Raw genomic sequence first — 24,972 nt, 5'->3', positions numbered from 1 at the left:
ATCGCTGTGCGTTCTTCTACTTATCGCGCCTGGGTCTGGGAGGTCTTTCCGCAAATGGTCTGTGAACGTACTTTGATTTTCATATCTATTGAGTGTAGTTTGCCAGGTCCGTCTAATGTGACCGTCGAAACACTCAGCCATAACAATGTATATAGTACATGTAATAGATATCCAGGACATCCATCCCCAGATGAAAAACTCCTGTCATACCCGCATCAGAGTGGAACAGTATCTTTTCGTGGTATCTTTCAAATCCTTAAACATACATTCCGCAGCCCATCTACCGTGTCTGGGTCGGCGGCACTCCCTCTTGGTGGCTAGCTGCCGCTTCAGGTGCACTCGCTGCTGAAGGGACTGTCGCGGTCTGAGGCGCTGAGTTACCTGCACCCAACCAACTGAAAGCGCCTGCCTTCATATCGTTGAGCTGAGCTTCCTGCATCTTCTTCTCCTCCTCGGCCATCTCCTTGAGCCATTGCTCTCCGTTCTCGCGGATTTGCTTGTCCAGGTGGATGTAGTTTTGCTTGTTGAAGTCGCGGTACATGTCGATCATCATCTTGCCCTCTGACATGCCCTGGCTGATGTTTTGGTCACCGAGTACCATGCCTTGTTTTGGCCCATCAAGACCCAGACTCTTCATGAACATGCCACCCGCACTTCCCTTGGTCTTCTTCTGCTGCTGCTCGAGGTCGCGCTGGAATTGTTCGCGGAGTTTGGCCTCGCGGCGGGCGTACTCAACGGGGATATCCTTGCCCTCCATAGACTTGAGAACGGTGCGGACGTCGATTGGTGTACCGGTTTGAGACATCATGGCAAGGTATTCGAGGAAGGGGATCATGGCTACGAGGCCCTTGTCGCCGGGTTCGCCCTTCCACTTGGGCAGGATGATGGCGTTTTCGGGTTGAAGCTTGACGTGCGAGGGGTCGGTATCGATCATGATGACTTTGGAGAGGTCGCGGTTGAGGTAGGAGAGGTCCTAGGATGGATTAGCAGAAATTCTACAGATCACACAATAAACATACCTTGATGTACTCGCCCTTCTCGAAGCGGGTAGCCTCGCGGAACAATGGCCACATGACGAGACGGAAGGGGTCGAGTTTGCGGATGATGGGGTCGGCGTCCATGGACTTGACAGAAGTGAAGATGACGAGTTCGTATTGCGAGCTGAGGTATCGTAGGAAGTAGTCAAGACCAGGTCGCTTTGCTAATCGGTAGCCGTGCTTTGTGGTCCATTCTGAGTGTAGCAGGAGGTCCTCCAAACTGAGTACCAGAGTAAGTTCTGGTGCGCCTCCGGGGATCTTGTCCTTGTCTGGTAGCAACTTCTGGAAGGTAGGCTCTGTGTAGTATGCCTTTTGTCCGTTGATACGGGCAGCCGCACGGGCGTACATGCCGCCCAACGTCCAGCCATTCGGAGCATCGATGTGTGCCGCTTCCTCTTCTTCGTTCTCCCAGTTTCGGCCCATGAAGAGCGCGCCCGTTGTACCGAAAAGAAGCATACCGAGGTAGGACCAGTTGGCGACACGATTCCGCCGCCTGTCGGTGCTCGTCTCGTATGCGGACTTGGGCAGTTCGCCGCCACTACCGCCCTCTCGGCCTCCCGCAGCGCCTGGTATCGGGTCTTCGTAGAGCTCGTTCGGGTCGTTGGGGTCTCGCTTCGCTTTTCCGTCGGCTTCAGCATGCTCCTCAGCGAACGTCGAGGGGATTCCGTAGCGGAGGTCCGGTAGTGGCTTTTGCGGTTGTTGCGACTCTGGGCTCTCGGTGGTGGGGTCGGTGTTCTCACTGGGTGACTTGGGCCCCGACATCTCCTCCTGTTCCGACATTTTAAAGTCCTTTCCAGCATCTTTCGAGGCTTGTGTTGCGCTCTCCACTGGTCTTGAGGGCTGTGTTGGTGTTGTGTTCTTCTCGGGCGCTGATTCTGTGTCGAATTCGGGCTGCTCTGAAGGATTAACAGGGTTGGGCCGCGCCTTGTTGGCCTCGTCGAATTTGATGGGATCTGAGGGTTTCCACGTGTTGTCTTTTGGCTTGCCGACCTTGGCATATGTGCGCGTCCATTGCGAGGTGGAAGCTATGGGTGTGATGCGCGGCGCTGCCAGTGCAGACCGCATGCGCAGGGCGCGGAAGGCGGTTCTGGGGAGCATGGCGTTAGAAGGGGGGATAAAATACAAATTAAGAAGAAAAGGCGCCTCTAGGAAACATGGGCCGGGCACATGGGGGTTGTGGTGTCGGCGGTGTTGCGATGAAATAATTGATGGAGCAGGGCTTGGCACAATGACGCTGCTCCCTCGCCAGAAATTCGCCCGTGTCATATGGCAATCGTGGCTTCACCAGTCCAGAAGGAACGCCGAACATGTGGCCCCGCTTAAACACCAACTCCCTCGTCGCCTTCCGCCGCTGACAGACTCGAGTTCCATGTCGCCTCCCAGGGACCTCTTTGCCCATGCGACTGACTGGAAGGCCTCTGCGGCGACATGCGCCAATGCCCGGAGGAGCACCCTTTCAGCTACTATGCATCCTCCTGCTCTTCATAGGCTGCTGGACGACGCCCGGTCATGGCATGACCGATGAAGCCATCGCAGAACTGAGGTAATGATATCTAGCAATTATGTTACATATATATCTAATCCCCGCAGACAAGAGACACGCGACATCTTCTACCATGGTTACGACAACTACATGGAACATGCCTTCCCAGAAGACGAACTCCGACCGCTCACTTGCGCACCCCTTACTCGCGATCGCCACAACCCCGCCCATATCGAAGTCAACGACGTTCTCGGAAACTACTCTTTGACATTGATAGACAGCTTGTCGACGCTCGCTATCCTCGCTTCCACACCCGAGGACGACGCGACTGGGTCCAACAAACCATTAGACGACTTCCAAGAGGGTGTTAAGTTGTTGGTAGAAAACTATGGAGATGGTTCGTCAGGACCTCGCGGTCGTGGGGCAAGAGCGAGAGGCTTCAACCTGGACAGCAAAGTGCAGGTCTTTGAAACTGTCATCCGCGGCGTTGGTGGGCTGCTCAGTGCACATCAATTTGCAGTCGGCGATTTGCCCATCCGAGGTTACCATGCCAGGACAGAGAGAAAGGGAGGTCGTGAAGGGATATTCTGGCTAAATGGATTCGTTTACGACGGACAACTTCTACGGCTTGCTGTAGACCTCACCAATCGACTGCTGCCGGCCTTCAACACGCCAACTGGCCTGCCATACCCTCGAGTCAACCTTCGATACGGAGTACCCTTCTATGCGAAATCACCAAACAATATGGATGCCGAGCATGGCCAATGCGGCAGGAACCCAAGCGATAAAGGGACCGAAGTTACTGAGACGTGCAGCGCTGGCGCCGGGAGTCTAGTTCTCGAGTTCTCTGTTCTGAGTCGACTGACTGGCGATCCAAAATACGAAAGGCTGGCCAAGGACGCCTTCTGGGCTGTATGGCACCGCAGAAGTAGCATTGGGCTTATTGGTGCCGGTATCGACGCTGAGACAGGACAATGGGTGAATTCTTACACGGGAATTGGAGCGGGTATTGACAGCTTCTTTGAGTATGCCCTCAAGTCGCATATTCTTCTTTCCGGACTTCCTTTCGACAAAGCGCACGAGGCTACTGATTCTCCAGAAGCCTTCCTTGCCACTTGGCTAGACGCCCACGATGGCATTCGGAGACAGATCTACCGTGGTGCGCAACATCAGCATCCTCATTACGCCCAAGTCGATCTGTACACTGGCGCCATCAGGGCCTTTTGGGTCGACAGCCTGAGCGCATTTTACCAAGGGCTCCTAACAATGGCTGGTAAGCTTGATGAGGCTATCGAGACGCATTTGCTCTACACTGCTCTTTGGACTCGCTATTCCGCAATGCCTGAGAGGTGGTCGACTGCGACTGGCAGCATCGAGCATGGCCTCCGTTGGTGGGGCGGTCGACCAGAGTGGATTGAGTCGACTTGGTACCTCTATCAGGCTACAAAAGACCCTTGGTATCTCCACGTAGGAGAAATGGCGTTGCGCGATATCAAAAGACGTTGCTGGACTAAGTGCGGGTGGGCGGGTTTGCAGGATGTACGTACCGGGGAACTGAACGATCGTATGGAGAGCTTCTTCCTTGGTGAAACTGCGAAATACCTCTTTCTGCTCTTCGACCCGTCGCACCCGCTCAACACTTGGGATGCGCCTTTCGTGTTCACGACTGAAGGGCATCCACTGATTATACCGAAGCGACTGCGTCTCACCCAAAAGATACGGCCAGATCCTGCTCTAGTCGTAGAGGTACCTCAAACATGCCCTCTTCCGCCAGCTCATCTACCATTCAGTATCTCTGCGACAGCCGCTCGGTCCGACGTTTGGCACGCTGCAAGCCTTGCCAGACTACATCTGATGCCGACCATCGAGACGCTTGAGTCACCACTTGTCGAGTTCAGCGCCGACCATCCCAGCATTTCTTTATCAGACATACGTTCACCTTCAAACTATACCTACTACCCATGGACGTTGCCACCCGAGCTCGTTCCGCACAACGCCACCAGTTCAGTATTGGCCGTGAGGACTACCTTCGACCTCTCCTTCCCCAACATGCCAAGCACATCGCTGGTAGGTGCGCTCCAAAGAGTACAAGAAGGTATCTTGGTCAACTCCATGAGCGGACTGAGACTAGGCATGGTCCGTGAGCAAGACAAGCCACGTGCGGTACAACAGCAGCTGGAGCTAGATGAGCAATTCCGCATTTATGCCATCTCCAACATAGCTCTGGGCCGCGATGAAAAGGTCTTCATGTCTCGTTCGACCATCGACAACTTCAATCCGCTTGACCCGTTCTTCACAAGAACACGAGATTCGCATGCGCTAGACTTGGTCATCGACGTGTCACCACAGCCAGCATCCGCAGCCTCCAAGACGCTGTCAGACCTCCTCAGCGATGCGCTTGGCGAAACGAGCAACCTTTCCGACATGGACATCGCCGACGTGATCGATCTAGAGGTCGACCCCGAAGCACTCGACAGCCAGCCCTCATACCTCGCCACCTTTCTCTCGTCGCTCCAAGCCTTGCTCTCTGCCCCACTACCCACATCCACATCCGCAGCATCTCAACCCCAAGATCATTCTCAGCAAACCTTGAAACGGCACTTCTTCCCCGCGGCGCTTCCCACCGGCCCCGGCGCAGCACCCATGCCCGACACCAAAGACCCGGAAATAACATACAGTCCGGACAACCCGCTTACCTGGTCAAACATCTACGTCCACCCCACTACTCTCTGCACAGACCGTCTTCCGCTCGAAGTCGCAAAGAATCATCAAGTCATCGCAATCCCTAGAGGGGATTGCTCTTTTACGACTAAACTGCACAACATCCCCGCTTACCCACCCGACGCTACTTCGCTCCAACTTGTCATCATCGTCAGTTTTCCCGAACACGAACCTGAGGAGAGGAAGTATGCTGCCAATGCCGATGCCGATGCCGATGCTGCGATGCAACAACCCCCTGTGCAGCCGCTGCTGGATGATATACAGTATACGCCTACGGGCATGCTACGCCCCAACCCCATTCCCATGATCATGGTGGGAGGAGGCAAGGAGACAATGGCGCTGTTGAAACGGGCGAAGGGAGTAGGCGTGAGGAGACGGTGGTATTTTAAGAGCCAGGGGGTTAGGATTGGGAATTTGATCGTGCTTTGATAGGGCAGTAGAGCGCGTAGTAGAGGGGTGGTAGTTGAGAAGCCAGGACCTTTGTAAACATAGCGATACAGTAGAGACCGAATGTGTACATGTTGCGTTGTCCTGTCGCATGTCTTTTCTGTTGGTACTTGACATGCTTGTAATTCTGCATAGTCTAGCGCTTACGGAACGAGCTTAACCGAGATGTAGACACACTCGCAACCTGGTTCTAGTCAGCATAGCTCCAGACTTCCTTTCAGCTCATTCAATATTGATATACAGGTTCGGCCCTATCTACGACAGTTTTCAATGTAGTGCAACACAGCAAACATTGAGGTCCACCACCTATTCATTCCGCACCGGCGATTCAACCTTCCTCTGTTAACCCTAGCTCGGAACCAAGCACAGATCACCTCAGCCAGGCAATTACTTGACAATGTCATGAGAAGTTAGTAGTGACGATGATTTTGATCAAGGTTCCCTTCGTCAGTGCCACGCAAGCGTGTCGTCGCATTAGCACAGTCCATGGATTGTATCACGATGCGATGCTCTTCGTGAAAACGAGGTCTTCACCATACAGCAGCAACAAAATTGGGGATCTACAAACCTCTCGATCATACCCAAACCCAGATCCGTGTTCTCAAGATCAAGCCTGGACGATGGAACGATGCCATTTCGTGCAGCATAAAAGTAGTTTCCCTCGACCGATTTTTCAGACCTCGGTACAACACCCTATCTTACACATGGGGCGGACCAGGGGACAAAAGATACATAAGCGTCAATCATCAAACCATCGATGTATCAGCAAACCTCTTCACAGCTCTGCGGGCGCTTCGCCGACGATTCTTCACAGTCACTATCTGGGCTGATGCGCTCTGCATCAATCAGCGAGTTAACGATGAAAAGAACAAACAGGTAGCGTTAATGGGAAGAATTTATCAACAGGGAAGGCAGACATGGGTATCACTTGGATGTCCAGACGAGAGATGGGCTGACGGTAGCTGGTCGCCACCATTCCGCCTTCCAGAAAGCGCACCGCTATGCAATCGCCTCATTCAAGGCGCCTGGAGATTATGGTGGCATCATCTTGTACTCCGGCGATCGCTTCGATCTAGAAGAGGCGTAAGCCATATCGCCGACGCAGTCCGCGTTATGAGGCCAACACGCTTACCCAACGGTACCGATGATCTGGATCGCCTGCACCAGCATCAAAAGATAGCCACAGCTATCCTCACATGGCTAGCTACCCACGAGTACTGGTCAAGAGTGTGGATCGTACAGGAAATCGCACTCTCGCAAATCGATCCAATCTGTCTCTTCGGTCGCCACCAAATTCCTCTGCTCTCGCTAGATAGCGTCCTTGGAGACTGCACGGCGCCAGACCCAGAGACAGTACCTTGTCCGGCTGTGATTGAGGAAGCATCATATCGCGCCCAGGAGATATGCATGCTAAGAGACGAGTTCCTGAAGACGCGCATAGTGCGCGTGTAGCAGGCAGCATGGAACTCTTACGAGCGTTACAATTTGCTAGTTACAGGAACGCCAGCGACCCACGCGATCACATCTATGGGCTTCGCAGTCTAATTCCGGCAGATGATCAGGAACGCATAGAACCGGACTACAATTTGTCTACATAGGAACTATACGCAGACGTTACTAGATTACTAATAGAAAGGAAGTGGTCCGTCAGCCTACTCTGCTGTGCAGTAGGAACAAGCCACCAGCAAAACGAACACAACCTACCTTCCTGGAGCCTCGACTTCCGCAAGCCGATGCCATGGCTCCCGTTTTCAAGCGACATTCTCGGTGTGCGAGAACATGAAAACATGGACAACAAGGGTCCGGACAGATTCCACATACTTCGTCTCCAGGGCGAAAGCCAAGAAGAAACCATCACTGGATTTGTCGCACCGAAAGGCTATGATGTGCTTGAACACATGTCTGACCCAGAGACGTTGCGTGATGTTTCCGAATTCTTGCAAAGCAAAATCTTTGGACCGGACGAAAGATGGAGACGTTATACAGACGCTCGTATGGAAACCCAAGAGCAATACGCGGTTTTCAGCACGGATCGAGGAAGGATTGGCAAATGTGTTAATGATGTGAGGCAGGGATGAGATATGGAGTTTCGAGGGATCAGTAATCGCGTTTGTACTTAGACCTTTGGCTGGGTCTGGAGTTCAGGAAGATGCTGCAAGGGGTAGGTATAGATTGGTCGGTGCATGTAAGTTTTTGGGTGATGTTGAGAATACGTGGAGTTCACCGGAGCAGGCGAAGAGGATGATTGAGATTGCATAAGAGATGGCATCGTTCATAAAGCACACAACTGAAGTTACGTGCGAAGAGACTCATCAGGCTCGAGCTCAAGAGGTGGAAGGGCGGGCGACTCATGCAGTTTCGCCGATCACTGAAGACACGCGCTCATGTAACGTGGGATGCGCATGCGCATTCAAGGCAGGGAGCGTTGATAGAGTCCTGAGATAAGAACGGCGCAACTCTGTGAGCTACACCTCTGGCGCAGAAGTAGGGCCTGTCTTGATTTCCTCCTCATTCGTCGCATCTATGATATTGAATCGGGAGAGTGTCGTTCTTATCGTGGAGATAAGGGGCCCTACGCTAAAATAGCTCCCTTGGCATGCTTCATCTCGTGCTTACTCCCTCCAACCACAACTCCTCAGCTGCATTTCGCCATCTCCTAAGGACTCCCGCAATGCCCTGCGTTTTCGTCGCAGCCACATGCGCCGTTATGTTGCACCCTCGATCGCCTCTGGGCAGCGATCGTAATTCCACGGAGCGGGCCTCGAAAGCCACATCATGGACCCGCTACAGCGAAACAGGCAGGCGACCAATGCGCCCAGCCTGACTATCTTTTCCACTACAGCTGCGGCTACACCGAAGGGTCTAATTAGTTCTTCCGTCATGCGCCTATCCGGAGTCAGAGGGCCTCTCTGCGAGACAAGTCTCTTGCCGGTACATTCTCGTGTTCGTTGGCAGTCTGCAATAGTCGCTTTTTACGGGTTCCTGCAGGCAAAACAAATGTAGCGACGCGTATTCCCTTCCTACCCACGGGCAAGGCGACGGCACGCTACTTCAGGGGCTCCGCCGCCGTTGGCGTCCGATACCGCATAGGTACTTTTGCCTTCTCCATGTGAACGCATGAAACATTCGTGATCTCCCGGGCCATGGCTCTATCCGGAAGGTCAGGATCGTCGCCTCGGGCACATAATGCACGATATAATGCCCAGACCAATATAACAGGGCCTCCGAAGCTTGCCTGCCTATTTCACAGTGTCGCCAAGCCTCCGCTCTGCTGTCTCCTACCATCGCGCCGGTCGACTACGCGTGCAGCCAGTCCGAGAAAGGAAGCCGGTGATCGTTCCCTTGTCGCGTGGACGCCCTACTAATCGTACGCGCCTGGTGTTGCATCAACCATTCGCTCCGTATACTCGAAAGGGTCAGGACCGAGTGTGGAGAGTCGTTCGGGGGTCAACTGTGGCGAGGTAGCTGATCATGTATAAGAGGAGTGGTATACTGTTTCAAAGCATTTCTTTTGAGCACATCACCTGTCCCTAGTCTCTCATTTCTACTTCACTCGTTCCCACGATGCGTTCCGTTCTTCTCGCGTCGCTGGCTTCGCTGTCCGCCATCAGTGTCTATGGCCACCCCCATGCTTCATGGCAAGGCCGCAGCACACTTACTCGCCGCGCTGTCGACTTGGACTCGTACCGCATGAAGCATGCTGCTGCCTACAAGAACGTGGCCGAAGTTGTGGCTGATCCAAACATCAACACACTTGCGAAGCGTGCTAGTGCGGAGGACGTTGCTACCGACCTTGTCAAGGCTACGATCCCGGATGCTACCTTCCGTCTTGTTAAGGACTCATATGTTGGCGACAACGGAGTAGCTCACTTCTACTTTAAGCAAACCGCCAACGGTCTTGACATCGATACCGCGGACTTCAATGTCAACGTAAGTCCACGACCTCCAAAAACTGTATACTCTCCATCTTGGATATCGTGCTAATACCCAACAGGTCGGTCGTGATGGCAATGTTTTCTCTTTCGGAAACTCGTTCTACAAGGGTGCTATCCCAGCGCCGCCAAGTCTGAGCAAACGTGACAGCGCCGCACCTGCCAATGCCCTGAAGTCAGCCATCAACATTCTTGGACTTCCAGTTTCTGCTGAGGAGGCCATCGCTGAGGCGAAGGAGGCTACCGAGACCTACGCTATCAAGAAGACTACCGGATGCGTCAGCGAGCCAGAAGCACGCCTTGTCTACCTCGTAGATGAAGAGGGCAAGCTCGCTCTTACCTGGAGAATTGAGACCGATGTCATGAGCAACTGGCTTCTTTCTTACGTCGATGCGGAAGATGGCGAGAAGGTGCACGCTGTTGTTGACTACTCTGCCGATGCTGAGTACAAGGTTTAGTAAGTAGCCACGACTACTAGATATGTTCATCACTAACCACGCTCAGCCCCTGGGGCATCAACGACCCATTTGAGGGTGACCGCAAGCTTGTGGAGGATGACTTCTCCCCAGCAGCCAGTGAGTTTGGATACCACAACGATGGCAAGCAGACATTCAAGACGACCCGTGGTAACAACGGTATTGCCCACACCAACTGGGAGAACGTCAGCAGCGGGTTCCTCAACCTGCCCCGTCCTCAGAGCGAGGATCTGGTCTTCGACTACCCATTCTCGCTGAACGACAGCGACTGGAAGGGATACGCCAACGCCTCCATTACCCAGCTCTTCTACACCGCCAACAAGTACCACGACGTTCTGCACACCCTAGGTTTCAACGAAAAGGCAGGAAACTTCGAGATCAACAACAACGGTGCAGGTGGTGCCGGTCAAGATTTCGTCTACCTCAACGCTCAAGATGGTTCCGGCAAGAACAACGCCAACTTTGCCACACCTCCTGACGGCCAACCAGCACGCATGCGCATGTACATCTGGAACACGACAACCCCCTACCGCGACAGCAGCTTCGACGCCGGAGTCGTCATCCACGAATACACCCACGGCCTCTCCAACCGTCTCACCGGTGGACCCTTGAACGCCGGCTGCCTTTCTCTGCTCGAATCCGGCGGCATGGGCGAAGGCTGGAGCGACTTCTACGCCACTGCCATCCGTCTCAAGGCTGGCGACACCCGCAAGACCAACTACCCCATGGGCGACTGGATTAGCGGACGTCCCCTCGGAATCAGAAACTACCTCTACTCTACCGACCTTAATCAAAACCCACAGGTCTACTCCGACGCCGATCTCTACGAGAAAGTCCACCCCATCGGCAACATCTGGGCATCCATGCTCTACGAAATCCTCTGGAACCTCATCGACAAGTACGGCAAGAACGATGATTGGCTCCCCAAGCTCGACAGCAAGGGCATCCCATCTGATGGCAAGTACCTCGCTATGAAGATCGTCATGGACGGTATGGCGCTGCAGCCTTGCAACCCCACCTTCGTCTCTGCCCGCGATGCGATTGTCGATGCGGACAAGGCGCTCACCGGTGGTGAGAACGTCTGTGAGATTTGGAGTGGATTCGCGAAGCGAGGACTCGGTGAAGGTGCGGTTTACGCTCCTACCGGCCGCACGAACAGTTTTGATATCCCTGAGGGCGTTTGCGGTGGTGGTAACTCGACGAAGGCGACGAAGATGAAGATGCACAAGAGGAGGGTTCAGCCTGTTGAGCTGAAGTACTAGATGTTGTGGACGTCAAGAGGTGTCCAGACGAGCATGATGTGGAGTTTTGCATGTGAAGATGTTGTTGACGAGTGTATGATGATACCTGCATTGGGCGGCGTTCCAGAGAGGCATATACTGCTTCCTTTTTCCTTTAATGCATAATCATATTCTTTTATCAAAGTTGCTTCCTCTCTTGACCTGATGCCCCAATTTTCCACTACTCCTTCGCCGTTTGTACTACATTCGCTATGCATAGTAGCAGGGCGACTTATACTCAGTCCAAGCGACCGGTACTTTGGTGCATATCCCACAGCTCAACCCAGCAACCCATCACAATCCTTATGCTCACACCCGTATAAATTCCCAGTATGCTCCTCTCTCAGACCCAAACGCCATCCTGCATCCTTCCACCTCCTCGGTAACCGAAACCCCCGGACCCAGCTATTTCAGGTACGCTACTCTCTACCCACATACCCATCTGTACAGCAACGCAGCGTAACCACGTGGCTACTCACTATACCAGCACATCGACAGGGTGGGGGGCTGGGGGTGCGGGAATAACACTCCCATGGACTTGGATGCGCGTCTAGCAAGACTCTAATCGCAGAAAGCACAGGGGTGAGAACGGCGATTTATGGACGTGGGTGCTAGATATGCACGAATTCCGAGAATTTTTTGGGCTTGCCATGGTAGGTGTGTTTAGCGCGACCAGAGCGCTCCGTGGCCAATGTAGTAAGTGTGCTCGTGACTTGATAGTTGGATACTACACAGGTATATCAGCTGAGTGGGTATGGTGGGGCTTGGACCTGTGCAATGTGGATGGGCATGTGTGATGAGGTAACATGTAGAGCTTGATTTATATTGTAAATTCGCTGTAAGAATGCAGACAATGCAATGAGGTAGAGCAGCGATGAAGCCGTGACCGAACGAGTATGATCCCATACCTCCCATCTAAGCGACGTGCGTGTGAACTTATTTGACAGCTTTGGAGGTTGCATCATGTTCACTGGCATCGTCATCCAGATCGTCGTCCCATTCATCTCTCCTCACACCACTTTGTTCAGCCACTGAAGTGGCAGCGCCAGGCGGTGGTGCATCTTCGTCGCTCTCGTCCTCGAACGCGGCTGGGTCAGCCAGTGGCTGACTTTCTGGGTCTGCGCTCCTTCCCTCTGGGCTGGTTCTCTTTGGCGCACCTTCTACGCCCTCATCCGCAGAGACGGAGATACCCCTCCGACCCCACTTGTTCTTTGGTTGTGTGGTATCGTTGCGCTGTCCAGCGGTCTCCTCGTCATAGTCGAAGTCCATGCTCTTCCTGCCCACGAATCGACCCACGATCCATCCGCGACCAAGGTCATCCGAGTCTACAACGCCGCCGTGCCGTAGCTTCACGCGCTGACGCGTCCAGTATACCCAGGCGAAGTCGATCATGAGTGCCGTCTGTATGGAGCCCCAGACCCACGATGTAGGATCGAGGTAGTCGTCTTCCTTGACGCCGCGCATGATCCAGTTGAGAACATATAGGGCGCGGTATGTACCCAGTGTAACTAGGTAGTAAGAGTCGATGACGGTGGGTACGGTGGTTTGGCGGAGGAGGAGCAGCTGCGGGATGACGCAGACGGATTCGAGGATTTCAGAAAAGACCCAGAGAAGCTATTGAATATTAATATCCAGTCTAGTTTATGGAGGTGTATGTTAATCTTACCTTCATAAAGGTGCTATGTCCGAGCACATGATCTCTGACCATAAGGTACCAGAATGGGGTGATGAGGATGCTGCCTAATAGACAGTACATGCCAAACTTCCATGCCTTCTCTCGCTCCCGTGTGCGCGCGTATACACTTGTCATCAGGAAGATGATGTACAGCGATGACAGCGTGTAGAATATCTGACCGATTAGCCGCGTGCGCGTAGACGTATGCCCGATCTCCGTACCTTCAACGAGAAGTTCCACGTATGCCAACCATCCTTGGTGATGGAAGAACTGAAGATATCGACATATCGTGTGCCGAAGACGAGCGCGTAGAGGACCTGGGTGATGAGGGAGACACCTGCATACGTCAGCCCATGTTGCAAGCTTCAAGTGGTTATGAGAGCCAACTTACCCTCAGCACTGCTGTTGGAGTGTATCGCCCATATGAGTATCAGCTTCGATGACGTATGCGAGACGTCGCCGAGAATATGGAAGAGGTTGAACCCCATCTTGGGGATAAATAATGCTATGCGACGGCTACACAGCTCTAGGCTAGCCGCCTGTCGCCTACGTGTTAGGGCTCAAAGCGCGCTTCCGGCACTCGGTGCCGATAGGAGGGTCGGAAATGGAGGAATGCCGGTGCGAGAAAGTTCGGCACCAGTTCCGATAGAATTCGGGGGCGACGATAGGAAAAGACGGGTAGGCGATGGGTGGGTTGGTTGGTGATGCGTAATGTCTTCCCCGGGTTTCCAGGTTGACGCAAGCTACCACGCTACATGTAACGTGCTTGGCAATTCCCAAGGGTCCACACTAGCGCGTCGGATCTGGCCTAGTCGCTTGAGCTAGCCTGGAGAATGGGAACGCGAGGCTGAAAACTACACATCTAGTGTCTGAGTTATGTGGTCTAGCTTCTGGGATTTGCAGGAGATTCAAGATTGTCGGCGAGCTTAGACGATGTTGAGAATTGCGTTTGCATGCATGCGTCTCGAGGTCTTTCTCGATAGGCGGTCGGACTGTGCACCGATCCGGCATAGGCTACCGACTGCTTGGTCAGAACGCTCATCGTGACCATGTAGCTCAGGAGTTTGGATCTACTGAAACCCATTCTCAACAAGCGCATCTTTTAGGTCGACTCGTATATTACTCGAAGAGTAACATTTGCGAGGTCGGGTGCCAGTGGATCCGGACTAGAGGACCCCAAGAGGCTCGTTTCACTTTTGAACCACAACCTGCGTGCTGGTGCAAGTTCTGGTATCGCACAAAAAGATTGCTGCGTGTCGCATAAAAATTCGAGGTCAAAAGCGGGACTACATACCAAATGTACGGCACGATAATAGTCGGGCGGTGTGAGGCGCAGCGAGCGAGCTAAGCAGACATCGTGGCTCAATTTACGCCCTGTACTATTCCGAGATGCAAAGCCCACAAGGCCTTGCAAACGAGCGTCTATATCGTCCGCGGGCCCCGTCGCAGTAGTTCAATCAGCCGGTAAGTGAATTACAACGCCGCCTAGGTGCCACCCGCAGCCTCATATCGGTGCTTCTCACGGCGAAGATCATGGACGCCTGGGTCAGGACTCCAAGGCCTCCAACGTGGCGCGCGGGACGGATGGTAGCATCCTTAGGCCAGGTACACAATCCTTCACTGTACCTAGGTATACTTCGAGAAGGTCGTATGTGTTCCGCGTCCGTAACGGTGAAGACGTTGCCAACTCCAGGCGGACATGCAGTGGTTGCGATGTGAGTGGCCAACTTCGTCACTTCGCAACATCTCAGGCAAAAGTGCAGATCCAGCCCTTTAAGCCACGTGCAGTTTGCTATACAGCATAGTCACTGTAAATACCCGCGATAAAACAGATTCACCAAGTGCCGCAACGTGTATATTTCCATTTGCACTTCGGAACGGTGGTTAACCGGGAAGGCTGAGTGAACCAAGGCAGATTCTGTGCCCATGGAAAAAGCAAGACAGAAACTGCAAGTCGAAGGACGAGCGTAAAACAATGGAGTCGTAGCTATATCAAGAGTCAAAAGGCAGTGTACCAAGATCTGGAGCCGCCGCACGCTGCGGTCGCAAAGTTCAGTGCGTGGCCATGGGCACCACCCACGCTCCACTCCACGGAAAGACCATGAAGGACACTCTTCAACACAAGAAGTGTCGCAGCTATTCTGCCGATACAAAGCCCTCGACGAAACACGGCTAACAAAGTAACGAGTGAGGATCACCGTTAGAAGACAACAAGGAAGCGGGGTCTTCGGGCACTGAACCGCCGCACAAACGAAGTCTTTTAGCCGTTCAACAACGCACAGCCCAGATTGACTAGTAGCAGATATGGCCCATGGCGGTGGGGTGTGACACCCACTGAGCATCGTGCGGAAGGTCGCTGTCGGCGGTATTCCACGGATCAGACCCGCGGTGTGGGGCGAAAATCGACATGGCAGATGTACACGCTAGCAAGCGACGTGATGTGGATAGCAGTGGTGGCAGTGATCTTCGCTGATATCGTGAGCGAGTGCTGTGTGAGGGGTGCGACGAAGAGGAGGTGAGTTGGAAGGGTGGGAACAAGGACGAAAGGGGCGAATTAGCGGTCATTGCCCAGCCAAAGCGTATATTAGCGGCCAATGAAAATTACCGCAAACGTGCATTTAAGCGCCGTCGCGTCCTTCGCTTTCAGCTTACGCACCATATGCGGGGCAATTTACTGGCTTTGAGGTACCTCGACGGCACGGCTGTCCAGGCGCACCGAATGGGAAGACACGGCTGGCCAAATTTCCTCGCTGCTGCGCGATGGAGTGCAACCCTTGTTGACGGCATCCTATGGCGCCGCCAGCACAGACAAGTTCGTCAATATCACGCTGCATCGAAAAGAGATTAACCTACTGGGTAGCGATTGTGGGAGGAGTCTCAGACGTCAGGGCCGACGTCAGGGTGGCCGCCTTACTGAAGGTTACATTCGACTTGCACCCTCAAAAATCACAGGTATGTGCACTAGCCACGGTGCCGTGTAGCGGGCACGCCCTGGCCGGCCAGGCGTGTAGCGGATTCCGATAGCAAGGCTGCCGCGACGCCCACACGGTCATGATCACCGTTGTTGCAGGACACCACCTAGAAAACCCAGCGCAGCGTTCCGGGCCAGCAAATGGGCCGGACACAACCGTCGAGCGACGCTGCATGGCTGGCCAATTCGCGGCCCAAGCGCAAGGCATGGCATGCTGGGGTCAGGGCCGCCAAACCATGAAGAGACAAGAGAAGAGCAAGGTGAAAGCTCGGGGCGCTAACCTGCAGGCCTGACCGTCAGTGCGCAGCAGCATCCTTCAAAGCCTACTGGGGGTGGCACGTTAGAGTCGACGCACTAGAAGTGACCTGCACTCGAGGCCGCTATACCGTTACCATCTTGATAAATATGACTGAGGCGTTCCCCTAGCCTAGTCGTCCAGCTCGAGCCTGAATATCATCACCGTGCGCCGCATCCTCTTCTTGCTACCGCCCGTCTCCAGTCTGCTACATTAGCGACCAGCAGTAAGGCGCAGCAACATAAGGTTCTTCAAATCCTTACTCGCAGCCGCAGTTGTCATGTCTATCATACTTGAAGGTGCTATCCTCCCTCCGCATCATCTCCAAGACAAGTCAGCCTCGTCCTGGCCAAGTCCCTACCACCCTCAGTACTACCCCGCGTTGGCCTCCTCACCTGGCACTATGTCTCCACAGTCGTTCCATTCATACAATCCACGCTTGCCAGAAAGCCCTCTCCCCTCTCAAGAACTCAACTGTCAGCCGACTACTGGGTGGTATGCCCCCTCAATTTCGGCCCCAGAGTGCCATAGCGAGGTTTGTACTTCACCCTTGTTGCGAGATCGGCTGCTCATATGCCGTCGTCTAGACCACATACGCCTCATATGGCTATATACCTCCACAAGCAGCGTCGGTCAACTTGTCACCGCCTGCGTCTACATCCTACTACTCAGCAACAGCTCCAGTGTCCACTACACATTCATCGACAGCCATCTCTCCAGGTACCGTCTATTCGCGGGACTCTGTGGTGCCAGAATCTGCACGCCCATCTGAAGAGCCCCAGTCCGACGCAAGGACTGCACTGCATCAGCCCACTTCCCGCTACAGGAGACGGTCTCACTTCATGGATCGATCCCACAGCAGTTCAGATTCGCTACATTCGGCCGCAGTGGACGGCTCCTGGACGATGAATGCACTGGGCATCCATGCAAACCACGAGGCCTACTATCCGTCATTCCCAACCCATAGTCCCCGATTGAGTGAGCCATCAACGGAGCTGTCATCCAGCCACATGCCCTCACCACAACCCCGACGCATGTACACACCGATCGCTCCTCTACCCCAGGAGACACCCCGTTCGCACGGGATCAAGCGAGAAAGGGAAGACGACGACCAAGAAGAGCCCAAGCGAAGGAAGCGATCAGACTCACAGATATCAACGCAGTTCGAGCTCAGCGAGGAAGATCGCCTACTACTCCAGCTTAAAGACGAAGAACACATGCCATGGAAGGACATCGCAGCACGCTTCCTCAAAACTTTCGGCAGGCAGTACCAAATACCTGCACTGCAGATGCGTATCAAGCGGTTAAAAGAACGGATGCGCGTGTGGACTGAAGTGGACGTCCAAGCACTGCGTAAAGCCCATGACTTCTGGGTGCAAAACAAGTTCGACATCATCGCGCAAAAGGTATGCATCACCACCATCGTAACTGGAGCGCAGCCACTAACTCCACAAGATGCTCGAGTACGGCGCAGAAGAGAAATGGACCGCACGCCAATGCTCTCGTAAATGGCAAGACATCGATCCAACGCCCATACCCTATACGCAGTTCGACCAGCACGTCCAGCACGTCCAGCAAGGCTTTGCCCCCTACGCGATGAGCCCCATCGAGCCCACGCCCATGAGCTTCCCTTCTTTCCTGCACCAGCACCATACCACCTAGTCAACCTCGTCAGTGTCAGCCTCGCCTATTACGGCTGGAGGATGCGGGTAAACCACGCCGCATCGCTCTTCCACTCTGTTTCTTCCACTACTAGGGATTGTCCCATCTGGACAACATGTCTAAACGCTTCTCGCGATGCGGCACAGACACACGGCGTTTAGCAAAGCGAGAGAAAAAACGGGCGGCTTGCATGTGGGCAGGGAGTTCTATGGGGCACAGCAACAGCATCAGCGCGCAACGCTTCTTAACGTTCGCCTTTTATGTCATCTTTCTTCTTCTTTCGCTCGATACCCTTGCTTAACTAACTACTTTTGTTGAGATATCTTATCCCAAATACATATAACGGTCATCTTCATCTCCTTTGCCTTCTTGAGTCGCAGCTAGATCTCACAGGCCATCTGCGCGGCCCCCTTCTTCTGCTTCACCATATGCGCCTGCGCACATCACGCATCCCTGTTGCGCGTCTTTTCGGCTGTAACAGTAAACTTCCTTCAAAGAGCGCGTCTGCATCTACAAAACGTGGAATGGAACAAACCGAGATCGCGTATCTTGACCCCAAAAATGTTAAACCCTTCTTCGTTTTCCCTTTCTGTTGCTCGCGCATGGCTTTTCGCACCGCCCTAACTAATCTTATGCCACCTTGTGGGGCCCTCGTTTTTGCTCTGGTCCCTCGCTCCTTCTTCAACGGGGCACCCATCTCCGTTACCCTACCCACCACCCACCTGTGCCGAACTGCGCCGCAATACAGTACAGTCGTGCCGCAATCACGATTGTATCGATTTTTGGCGCGCTGGTTCCAGATGTCTTAATAGAAAGCGCTGGGACAGGTTCGCTTAGGTCTTGACAAGGCTTTCTTATTTTTTTCGCGGCTGCTCATGTGGTTAGTGGACAGTAGACACCGTTTAACAGGCAGAATTTGGGCTTTCACCCGCGCGGCTCACATGTCTTGAGGGCGGCACGGTGGTGGTGGTGCCGTACCTTCGCGCAGACGGTCTGGAGATGGGTGCGGCGCCGCAATCGGGCCTTTCGTGTCTTGGTGCCCTGCCCGCTATGGAGAAGCGATGGACACTGTTACATTCGTCGTTCCTTCGTGTGAATCCTGTCAAAGGGCACGGGAACATGACGTGCTTTCGCGATGAATGCCAATGTGCGCGTAGTCTGACTCGATGATGCAGGTCACACATTCGGGTCTGTTACGTATAGCACCACGCAGTCTGTTCTGTCGCCTGGGTGAGATGCATCATCGCTGGCTGCGCTATTTGCTTAGCTATGGCGGTACGCATGGGTCGTGTGCATTCCGCCTCTGACTTTTCCGTGTGTATCGGTGCTTGTGTAAGAAATGTTAGTAGTAAGAAAGCGTGATCGACGCCAGCATCCCTCGTATACCTCCATTCCAAGCTCGTGACTGGTCAGCATAGTCAGCCCTATGTGTAGGCTACGTTGTACAGTCCCTACTCCACGCGAGCACGTAACAACTTACATGCCACTGTTGTAATATGCATGGGCCCATAGCGCGAGTATGCTAGGGGGTCTCAGATACGCACACCGTACCTATCCTCGTCATCATTCCCTGCGTCTGCCACTATCTTACAGAGGTAGTTTCACATTCTTAGTGATCTCTGGTCGAGACCATTCTTCGGCAGATGCATCAAGCACTGACAGACTGATTTAGCCAGTGCGATTGGAAGGCACGGATGCCATGCGGTCTCCTGGGGCGTAGTCCAAGGAGATCAGCAAGACGAACGGTCCTTACATAACGCCGTGCCGACTTGCGTGTGTGGGTATATCCTCATATCGACATCGAGCAGTGAGCTACATGCTGATGTTGCAGAGAAGAGGAGCTCGGCCGTATCATCACCGGCTGATGGGCTATCACAGGCGTATAGAGGATGGTAGTATCACCTCTCCACACTGTGTGGGGATCTAAGCAGGAACACCGGCTCCCACATGCCGTGGAGTTGTATCTGTCAATCAAGGGCCCCCGCAGTTCTGACTTCCCCTTAAGCTGTCAGTCGCTCTTCAAACGGCACGGGTGGCGTCGGTATGCACAACAAGAACTTTCATCACACACTCTATATCCTTCACTGCTGCGACATCCTTTACGCCGAGTGCTCTCTTATACGCACTGTAGATGTAACGAGTGGACAACGACTACGTACTGAGTGTAAGCACTGCTGTCAGAAGCTCGAGCTCTATGCATGATGCCACCGAGACCTTCGAGGCAGTTTCAATCGACGCATCGACAATGGCTTCAAATACGGTCTGACGTGTACCACACATCTACCAGATCCAGCACGAGCACGGGTAGAAGTAGAATAAGGACGATGCTGATGGACCGCGCGGTGTAATATCATGCATCTCGTGGCTATGACTGGTCAGCGCGTCTCGAAATCTGGTGGATGGCGACGAACGATTTGCTTGGTGATCGCCCGTGGCTTGCTCGGAAGGAGGGAACTTTCACGTCACAAGCCCTAGTCAGCTTACATCCGCTCGCCAAGGCAGTCGCGGACCGCGATGAAGACGGGTTCGTTGCGCATGTACGCAGCTTACTCCTCCTCGACGTCGCCAGCGGCCCGAACGGCCCTACGCTCGAGGTGAAAAACGGCTGGTAGCGGCCTTTCGCGTAGAAGTTCCAATGGGAGTGGTGGTAAGAGTCAGGATTTAGTGTGATAGACTTCTTCTAGAAGTCTTAATGGGCTGCTTATCATCTTAGACTAAGCCTTCGAGAACGCGCCGTGGCCAGTAGTAGGCCTCGTCGTCCGCGTGTGCTGTATACCCCCACGTTCCTGCGTCGTCGCGCATCACGCAGCGATCGGAACATACCGCCATTCTACCTGGCTAGCCGTTCACCGCTGACAGCAGGACAGTATTCCACGTTCTCCTTCCGAGCATGAGTGCCAATAGCGGCGACACTCAGGCGCAGGATGCGGACTAGTACACTCGGGGTAGGTGACATTGCTCGATTCTTCGGGATCTCCTCCGCATTGCCGAGCACGCGATAAGACCATGACCAGAGTCAGTGGAAAAAGATCCCTGTAGCTGGAGATGACGCATTGAGCGACGGTTGAGGCTTGTGTCGAGGGGTTGAAACAGATCAGGAAACGGTTTGACTGGGTCGTGAAGTAGATGGAAGGGCAAGCAACGTGACAATGACAGAGTAGCTGCAGTTGACGACTCGGCCGGGTTAGTGTTTCATGATCTACGCCCCACATGAGCAAAGGAGTGGAAGCGAAGTGTTTCCCGTTTCTGCGACCCAAACGATAGAGTCAGTCGATAATGGCAAATATTGTTGAACTGCACATGTTTTAGCCGTATCGCATGGGTTTTCAGAGGTGGCACAGAGCGACCAGGTGCTAGGCCCTATGAAGTCACCTTGCACGTGCGTGTCAGCGTGCATCCCTTCACGGCTCACCGGTGGTACTACAGGCCTGCCGAACCACTCGTTCATACACTGATGGTCGGACAAGCCTCAAGGCTACGGCAGAGATCGATCTCTATTCCGATAATGCGATCGGCATCCGTCGAAAATATGTCGTACAAAACTCTTCGACTAATGATGGAAAGCTGTTGTGCTACGCTCCGTGGAGTTGAGAAACGTAAACTGACTCCTGAGACGCTGCCGGGGTGTGCCGAACCAAGGGCCAGTCTATCGGTGTGTCGGAGAACGAAATAGGCCTGCAACCTGCTATCCACTTGCAGAAAGCACATACTCTTTACGCGACCCAGAGGTCCAAAAAGGAGGGGGTTCGGGACGTTTCAGGTCCGTGGGCTCGCATGCGCAACGTGGTATTGTAATTATCCATAGTGTCAGGCGCCTATTCGCGTGCGTTCGCCCCACCAGCTCTCGCCAGTCTGCAGCGTCTTCTCCAGATCTTCTTCGGCCCTTCTAGCGCTGACAAAGGGCCCGTCATCTCGGATCCCGTGCAGCTGAGGCCCGCGAAGCCGCCTGGGGTTCGCGTGAGAGCTGGGAGCTCGATGCCTGTCTTGCTTCGCATATATGTGTTGAGCGTAAGAGGCGTCAATAACGGCGGTGATCGCTGGCTAAATGTGTGCAGAGTGGCAGGAAAATCCGGTAATTTGCCTAATTATGTGGTGTTGCATTGGGTTGATTCGCTGCGTCATATGTCCTTAAGTGGTGACTGCAAATTGATATTAATATTGCCGCTTTGGGAATGATTGTGTGGTAAGAGGCGCGCATACCGTCCACATTGGATTGGTGGTAACTGATTCCCAAGAGGAGCGGCGATAATAAAGAAACTCCAAAGTCCGATGGAGTGACAAAAAAGTTTTGTGTCGCTACTCGGCGTAGCTAGGTAGGTGATCTTGCTACTGACGCGTCTTTAGTCTTCGGTCTTGGCGGTTTATGTCCGCTATTTCCAGGCTCGCCGGAGTATACTCCTACAGGTACCATCCCGTCTTTGAAGCAAAAGCCGCTCAAGACATATAACTATTCCCATCTATTTCATTACAAAGGTACTATGCGTACTGCTGCCATCACAAGATTGTCAAATCTACGTTCTCAATTGTCCCTTCCAAGATCACCACGGTCCTTCCATACGTCATCAGCAATCATGGCAGGGCTCACCATCAACTCGCAATATACCATGCCATCAGGCTATACGATCCCCGTGCTCGGATTTGGCGTATATCAAACACCGGCAGACATCGCTTCTGATGTGGTTCAGCACGCGCTCAAAGTCGGCTATCGCCATGTTGACTCCGCCGTGGCTTACCGGAACGAGCAATCATCTGCGGAAGGCATGAAGAAGTCGGGCATTCCAAGAGAAGAGCTATTCTTCACGACAAAGATCCCTCCGAAAGACATGAGCTACGAGAACTCGAAACAGCACATTGAGAACACCCTCAAGATCACCGGATTCGACTACGTCGATCTCTACCTCCTGCACAGTCCCTACGGCGGCAAGGAGAACCGCATTGGAGCGTGGAAAGCGCTCGTTGAGGGTGTGCAAGCAGGCAAGATTCGGTCGATAGGTGTTTCGAACTACGGTGTACATCATCTAGACGAGCTAGAAGCATGGATCAAAGAGACGGAGGCAAAAGAGGGCAAGGGCAAGGGCGGAGTAATCAGCGTCAACCAGGTGGAGCTTCACCCGTGGCTCGCGCGTCCAGAAATCATAGACTGGTGTAAGAAGCGGGGCGTACTATGCGAAGCATACAGTCCAATCGTGCGCGCGACAAAGAACGACGATCCGCTGCTCAAGCCCCTCGCGAAGAAGTATAACAAGACGCCCTCGCAAATATTGCTGAGATGGAGTGTACAGATGGTGAGAATGAACGCAATAACTCCTTGCTAGAGAGTAATGAACTGACGTTGCCATTACAGGGATTCATACCGCTCCCCAAATCCGTAACCAAGTCTCGTATCGAGGAGAATGCCCAGATCTACGACTTTCAACTCACATCTGAAGAGATGGAGAGCCTGGATACCGGAGTGTATGAGCCCTGCGCATGGGATCCCACCGTCAGTCACGACTAAGATGGGAAGAATATGCATGTATCTACTGAGAAGCCAGCGTAAATTCAAAACTCATAACGTCCCACACTGAAAATCCGCTTGTGGCCACTCGTCTTCCCCCACACACCAGTCTTTCATGTCAACATCTGTTTTCGCTTCGCATGCTACCTTCACTCTTGGGTCATCCTCGTACCAATTATCTGTCCAGTCGCCAACCCAAAAGGTTACTTTCTCCAACTCTTCCCCTTGCTTCTTGTCTCTCATATACCTGAAGATGCTCAGCGCTCCTCTGTGGCTAAGGAGTGGTGGTCCGATTCTGGTCTCCCCCTTATATTGATCGCTGAACTCGTCCGCGCCCAAGTTCCATGGGTCGAGCACTTGTATCCACAAGTCCGCTTCTCGCAATGTGGGTATAGTAGCAATCTTTTCCAACGTTTCCAAAGGCGAGCTGGTAGCGTTACGCAAGACGTTCATGCTAAGATGCCTGAGTTTCTTCGCGCTTTTCGTTATTATCAGGATCTCGTCGTCAAGATCGCCGTTATACCTCCATGGATGATGCTCAGTATCCCAGCGCATCTCAAGACTCTCTAAAGACCCGCCCTGATGGTTCAAAATATCGTCGAAAAGGGCCGTGTCGCGCTCGCCGTTGACAAGAGACAGGTGCGTCAGCATGTTCTTTGGCAAGTTCAGGATGAGTTCGCCGTCTGTTGTCTTCAGCTTCCGCAGCGCTCGGGACTGCGAGAGGACCTTTCGCACGCTGTCTGGGACTGTATCTACGGAAAGCTCCTCGATACACTTCCAGTCCATCGCATCAAGCCACAACTCCGCGTTGGTCTTCTCAAGCTGATGTTTCGATTGCGTGCACCATGCAAGCCAGCTCTGCCAATGTCGTTTGTAATACCAGTACAAGGTGTCCTTGAAGCATTCCAGTTTGCTCTGTGCGAGACACTTCGGCGCATTCCAAACGTTGCGACTTTCCCGTCTATCCCATCCGTAGTAGCCCAAAACCTGCAAAGACTTGATATCGGGATATGTCTCACCACCGAAAGGGCTCAGTGGTAGGTCCATCCGGTCTGGCCATGTACTACAGAATCCCCAGATGCTGATATCCAGGGAGGATATGTTGGGGCAGGTAAGAAGGGCGGAGTGGACGGAGTTCAAGGATGTGAAAGCGAAATGATCGGGATCGCAATCGTCGGACCGGCAAGGTTCATCGTGAATATATGCCTTGATAGAAGTGGGACAAGGGTCTTTAGGTGTCCATGGTCGGGGACGGAGGGCTAGCGTAGTTGGTAGGATGTAAATAAGAAAGAGTATGAGGGTGTTGAAGCGCATAGTAGCTGGTGTGCAGGATTGTGGATGGCAATGTCAGTAGCGTTGTGTATCGATGCATCATCTAGATGGAGTTTGCCTGATATAACATCCGCTCTGCTACAGGATGAGTCAATAAATTATTGATATTGTCATGTTGTCTTCTTGGTGTTTTTGCTGTTGCCTGAACGTCGCGGCCCCAACAA

The 24,972-nt window shown here is 53.3% G+C and overlaps 7 protein-coding genes across 7 annotated transcripts; 4 read left to right on the top strand and 3 right to left on the bottom strand.

Annotated features, from left to right (window-relative positions):
• Positions 1-55: 55 nt before the first annotated feature.
• BKA58DRAFT_417090 (NLI interacting factor-like phosphatase-domain-containing protein) lies at positions 56-2,247 on the bottom strand. Its single transcript, XM_046172626.1, has 2 exons — positions 1,020-2,247; positions 56-973 (listed from the first exon to the last, which is right to left on the bottom strand). The coding sequence occupies exons 1-2, from the start codon at positions 2,133-2,135 to the stop codon at positions 281-283; spliced, it is 1,809 nt and encodes a 602-aa protein (XP_046032185.1). The 5' UTR covers positions 2,136-2,247; the 3' UTR covers positions 56-280.
• A 74-nt stretch (positions 2,248-2,321) lies between these two features.
• On the top strand, positions 2,322-5,907 carry BKA58DRAFT_374860 (glycosyl hydrolase family 47-domain-containing protein). The gene is made up of 2 exons (XM_046169372.1): positions 2,322-2,580; positions 2,628-5,907. The coding sequence occupies exons 1-2, from the start codon at positions 2,435-2,437 to the stop codon at positions 5,668-5,670; spliced, it is 3,189 nt and encodes a 1,062-aa protein (XP_046032184.1). The 5' UTR covers positions 2,322-2,434; the 3' UTR covers positions 5,671-5,907.
• Positions 5,908-9,113: 3,206 nt separating this feature from the next.
• On the top strand, positions 9,114-11,450 carry BKA58DRAFT_34292 (extracellular elastinolytic metallo proteinase precursor). The gene is made up of 3 exons (XM_046168374.1): positions 9,114-9,618; positions 9,683-10,077; positions 10,125-11,450. Exons 1-3 carry the CDS (start codon positions 9,253-9,255, stop codon positions 11,356-11,358), a joined length of 1,995 nt encoding a protein of 664 aa, XP_046032183.1. The 5' UTR covers positions 9,114-9,252; the 3' UTR covers positions 11,359-11,450.
• Positions 11,451-12,168: 718 nt separating this feature from the next.
• Positions 12,169-13,784, bottom strand: BKA58DRAFT_417087 (ER lumen protein retaining receptor). The gene is made up of 4 exons (XM_046172625.1): positions 13,443-13,784; positions 13,273-13,388; positions 13,043-13,225; positions 12,169-12,990 (listed from the first exon to the last, which is right to left on the bottom strand). Exons 1-4 carry the CDS (start codon positions 13,537-13,539, stop codon positions 12,313-12,315), a joined length of 1,074 nt encoding a protein of 357 aa, XP_046032182.1. The 5' UTR covers positions 13,540-13,784; the 3' UTR covers positions 12,169-12,312.
• Positions 13,785-16,456: 2,672 nt separating this feature from the next.
• On the top strand, positions 16,457-18,193 carry BKA58DRAFT_34213 (uncharacterized protein). The gene is made up of 3 exons (XM_046168360.1): positions 16,457-16,852; positions 16,905-17,723; positions 17,773-18,193. Exons 1-3 carry the CDS (start codon positions 16,598-16,600, stop codon positions 17,977-17,979), a joined length of 1,281 nt encoding a protein of 426 aa, XP_046032181.1. The 5' UTR covers positions 16,457-16,597; the 3' UTR covers positions 17,980-18,193.
• Positions 18,194-22,550: 4,357 nt separating this feature from the next.
• BKA58DRAFT_435039 (2,5-diketo-D-gluconic acid reductase A) lies at positions 22,551-23,476 on the top strand (the record flags this gene model as incomplete). Its single annotated transcript, XM_046173307.1, has 2 exons — positions 22,551-23,264; positions 23,324-23,476. The coding sequence occupies 2 exons, from the start codon at positions 22,551-22,553 to the stop codon at positions 23,474-23,476; spliced, it is 867 nt and encodes a 288-aa protein (XP_046032180.1).
• Positions 23,411-24,941, bottom strand: BKA58DRAFT_34194 (uncharacterized protein). Its single transcript, XM_046168356.1, has one exon. It carries the CDS (start codon positions 24,788-24,790, stop codon positions 23,528-23,530), a length of 1,263 nt encoding a protein of 420 aa, XP_046032179.1. The 5' UTR covers positions 24,791-24,941; the 3' UTR covers positions 23,411-23,527.
• Between the last annotated feature and the right edge of the window lie 31 nt (positions 24,942-24,972).

The sequence above is a fragment of the Alternaria rosae genome (genome assembly GCF_020736505.1).
Source record: "Alternaria rosae strain MPI-PUGE-AT-0040 chromosome Unknown BKA58scaffold_1, whole genome shotgun sequence".
Lineage (NCBI taxonomy): Eukaryota > Fungi > Ascomycota > Dothideomycetes > Pleosporales > Pleosporaceae > Alternaria > Alternaria rosae.
This window is presented reverse-complemented; position numbering and strand designations above follow the sequence as displayed.

Bases quoted from the DNA above. Each gene is read 5' to 3' on its own strand.
- BKA58DRAFT_417090 (XM_046172626.1), bottom strand. From the start codon at position 2,135: ATGCTCCCCAGAACCGCCTTCCGCGCCCTGCGCATGCGGTCTGCACTG. The intron at 974-1,019 runs GTATGTTTATTG...AATCCATCCTAG, and splicing joins AGAAGGGCGAGTACATCAAG to GACCTCTCCTACCTCAACCG.
- BKA58DRAFT_374860 (XM_046169372.1), top strand. From the start codon at position 2,435: ATGCGACTGACTGGAAGGCCTCTGCGGCGACATGCGCCAATGCCCGGA. The intron at 2,581-2,627 runs GTAATGATATCT...TAATCCCCGCAG, and splicing joins GAAGCCATCGCAGAACTGAG to ACAAGAGACACGCGACATCT.
- BKA58DRAFT_34292 (XM_046168374.1), top strand. From the start codon at position 9,253: ATGCGTTCCGTTCTTCTCGCGTCGCTGGCTTCGCTGTCCGCCATCAGT. The intron at 9,619-9,682 runs GTAAGTCCACGA...AATACCCAACAG, and splicing joins CCGCGGACTTCAATGTCAAC to GTCGGTCGTGATGGCAATGT. The intron at 10,078-10,124 runs GTAAGTAGCCAC...AACCACGCTCAG, and splicing joins GATGCTGAGTACAAGGTTTA to CCCCTGGGGCATCAACGACC.
- BKA58DRAFT_417087 (XM_046172625.1), bottom strand. From the start codon at position 13,539: ATGGGGTTCAACCTCTTCCATATTCTCGGCGACGTCTCGCATACGTCA. The intron at 13,389-13,442 runs GTAAGTTGGCTC...TGACGTATGCAG, and splicing joins CTCCAACAGCAGTGCTGAGG to GTGTCTCCCTCATCACCCAG. The intron at 12,991-13,042 runs GTAAGATTAACA...AATATTCAATAG, and splicing joins GACATAGCACCTTTATGAAG to CTTCTCTGGGTCTTTTCTGA.
- BKA58DRAFT_34213 (XM_046168360.1), top strand. From the start codon at position 16,598: ATGTCTATCATACTTGAAGGTGCTATCCTCCCTCCGCATCATCTCCAA. The intron at 16,853-16,904 runs GTTTGTACTTCA...GCCGTCGTCTAG, and splicing joins CCCCAGAGTGCCATAGCGAG to ACCACATACGCCTCATATGG. The intron at 17,724-17,772 runs GTATGCATCACC...TAACTCCACAAG, and splicing joins TCGACATCATCGCGCAAAAG to ATGCTCGAGTACGGCGCAGA.
- BKA58DRAFT_34194 (XM_046168356.1), bottom strand. From the start codon at position 24,790: ATGCGCTTCAACACCCTCATACTCTTTCTTATTTACATCCTACCAACT.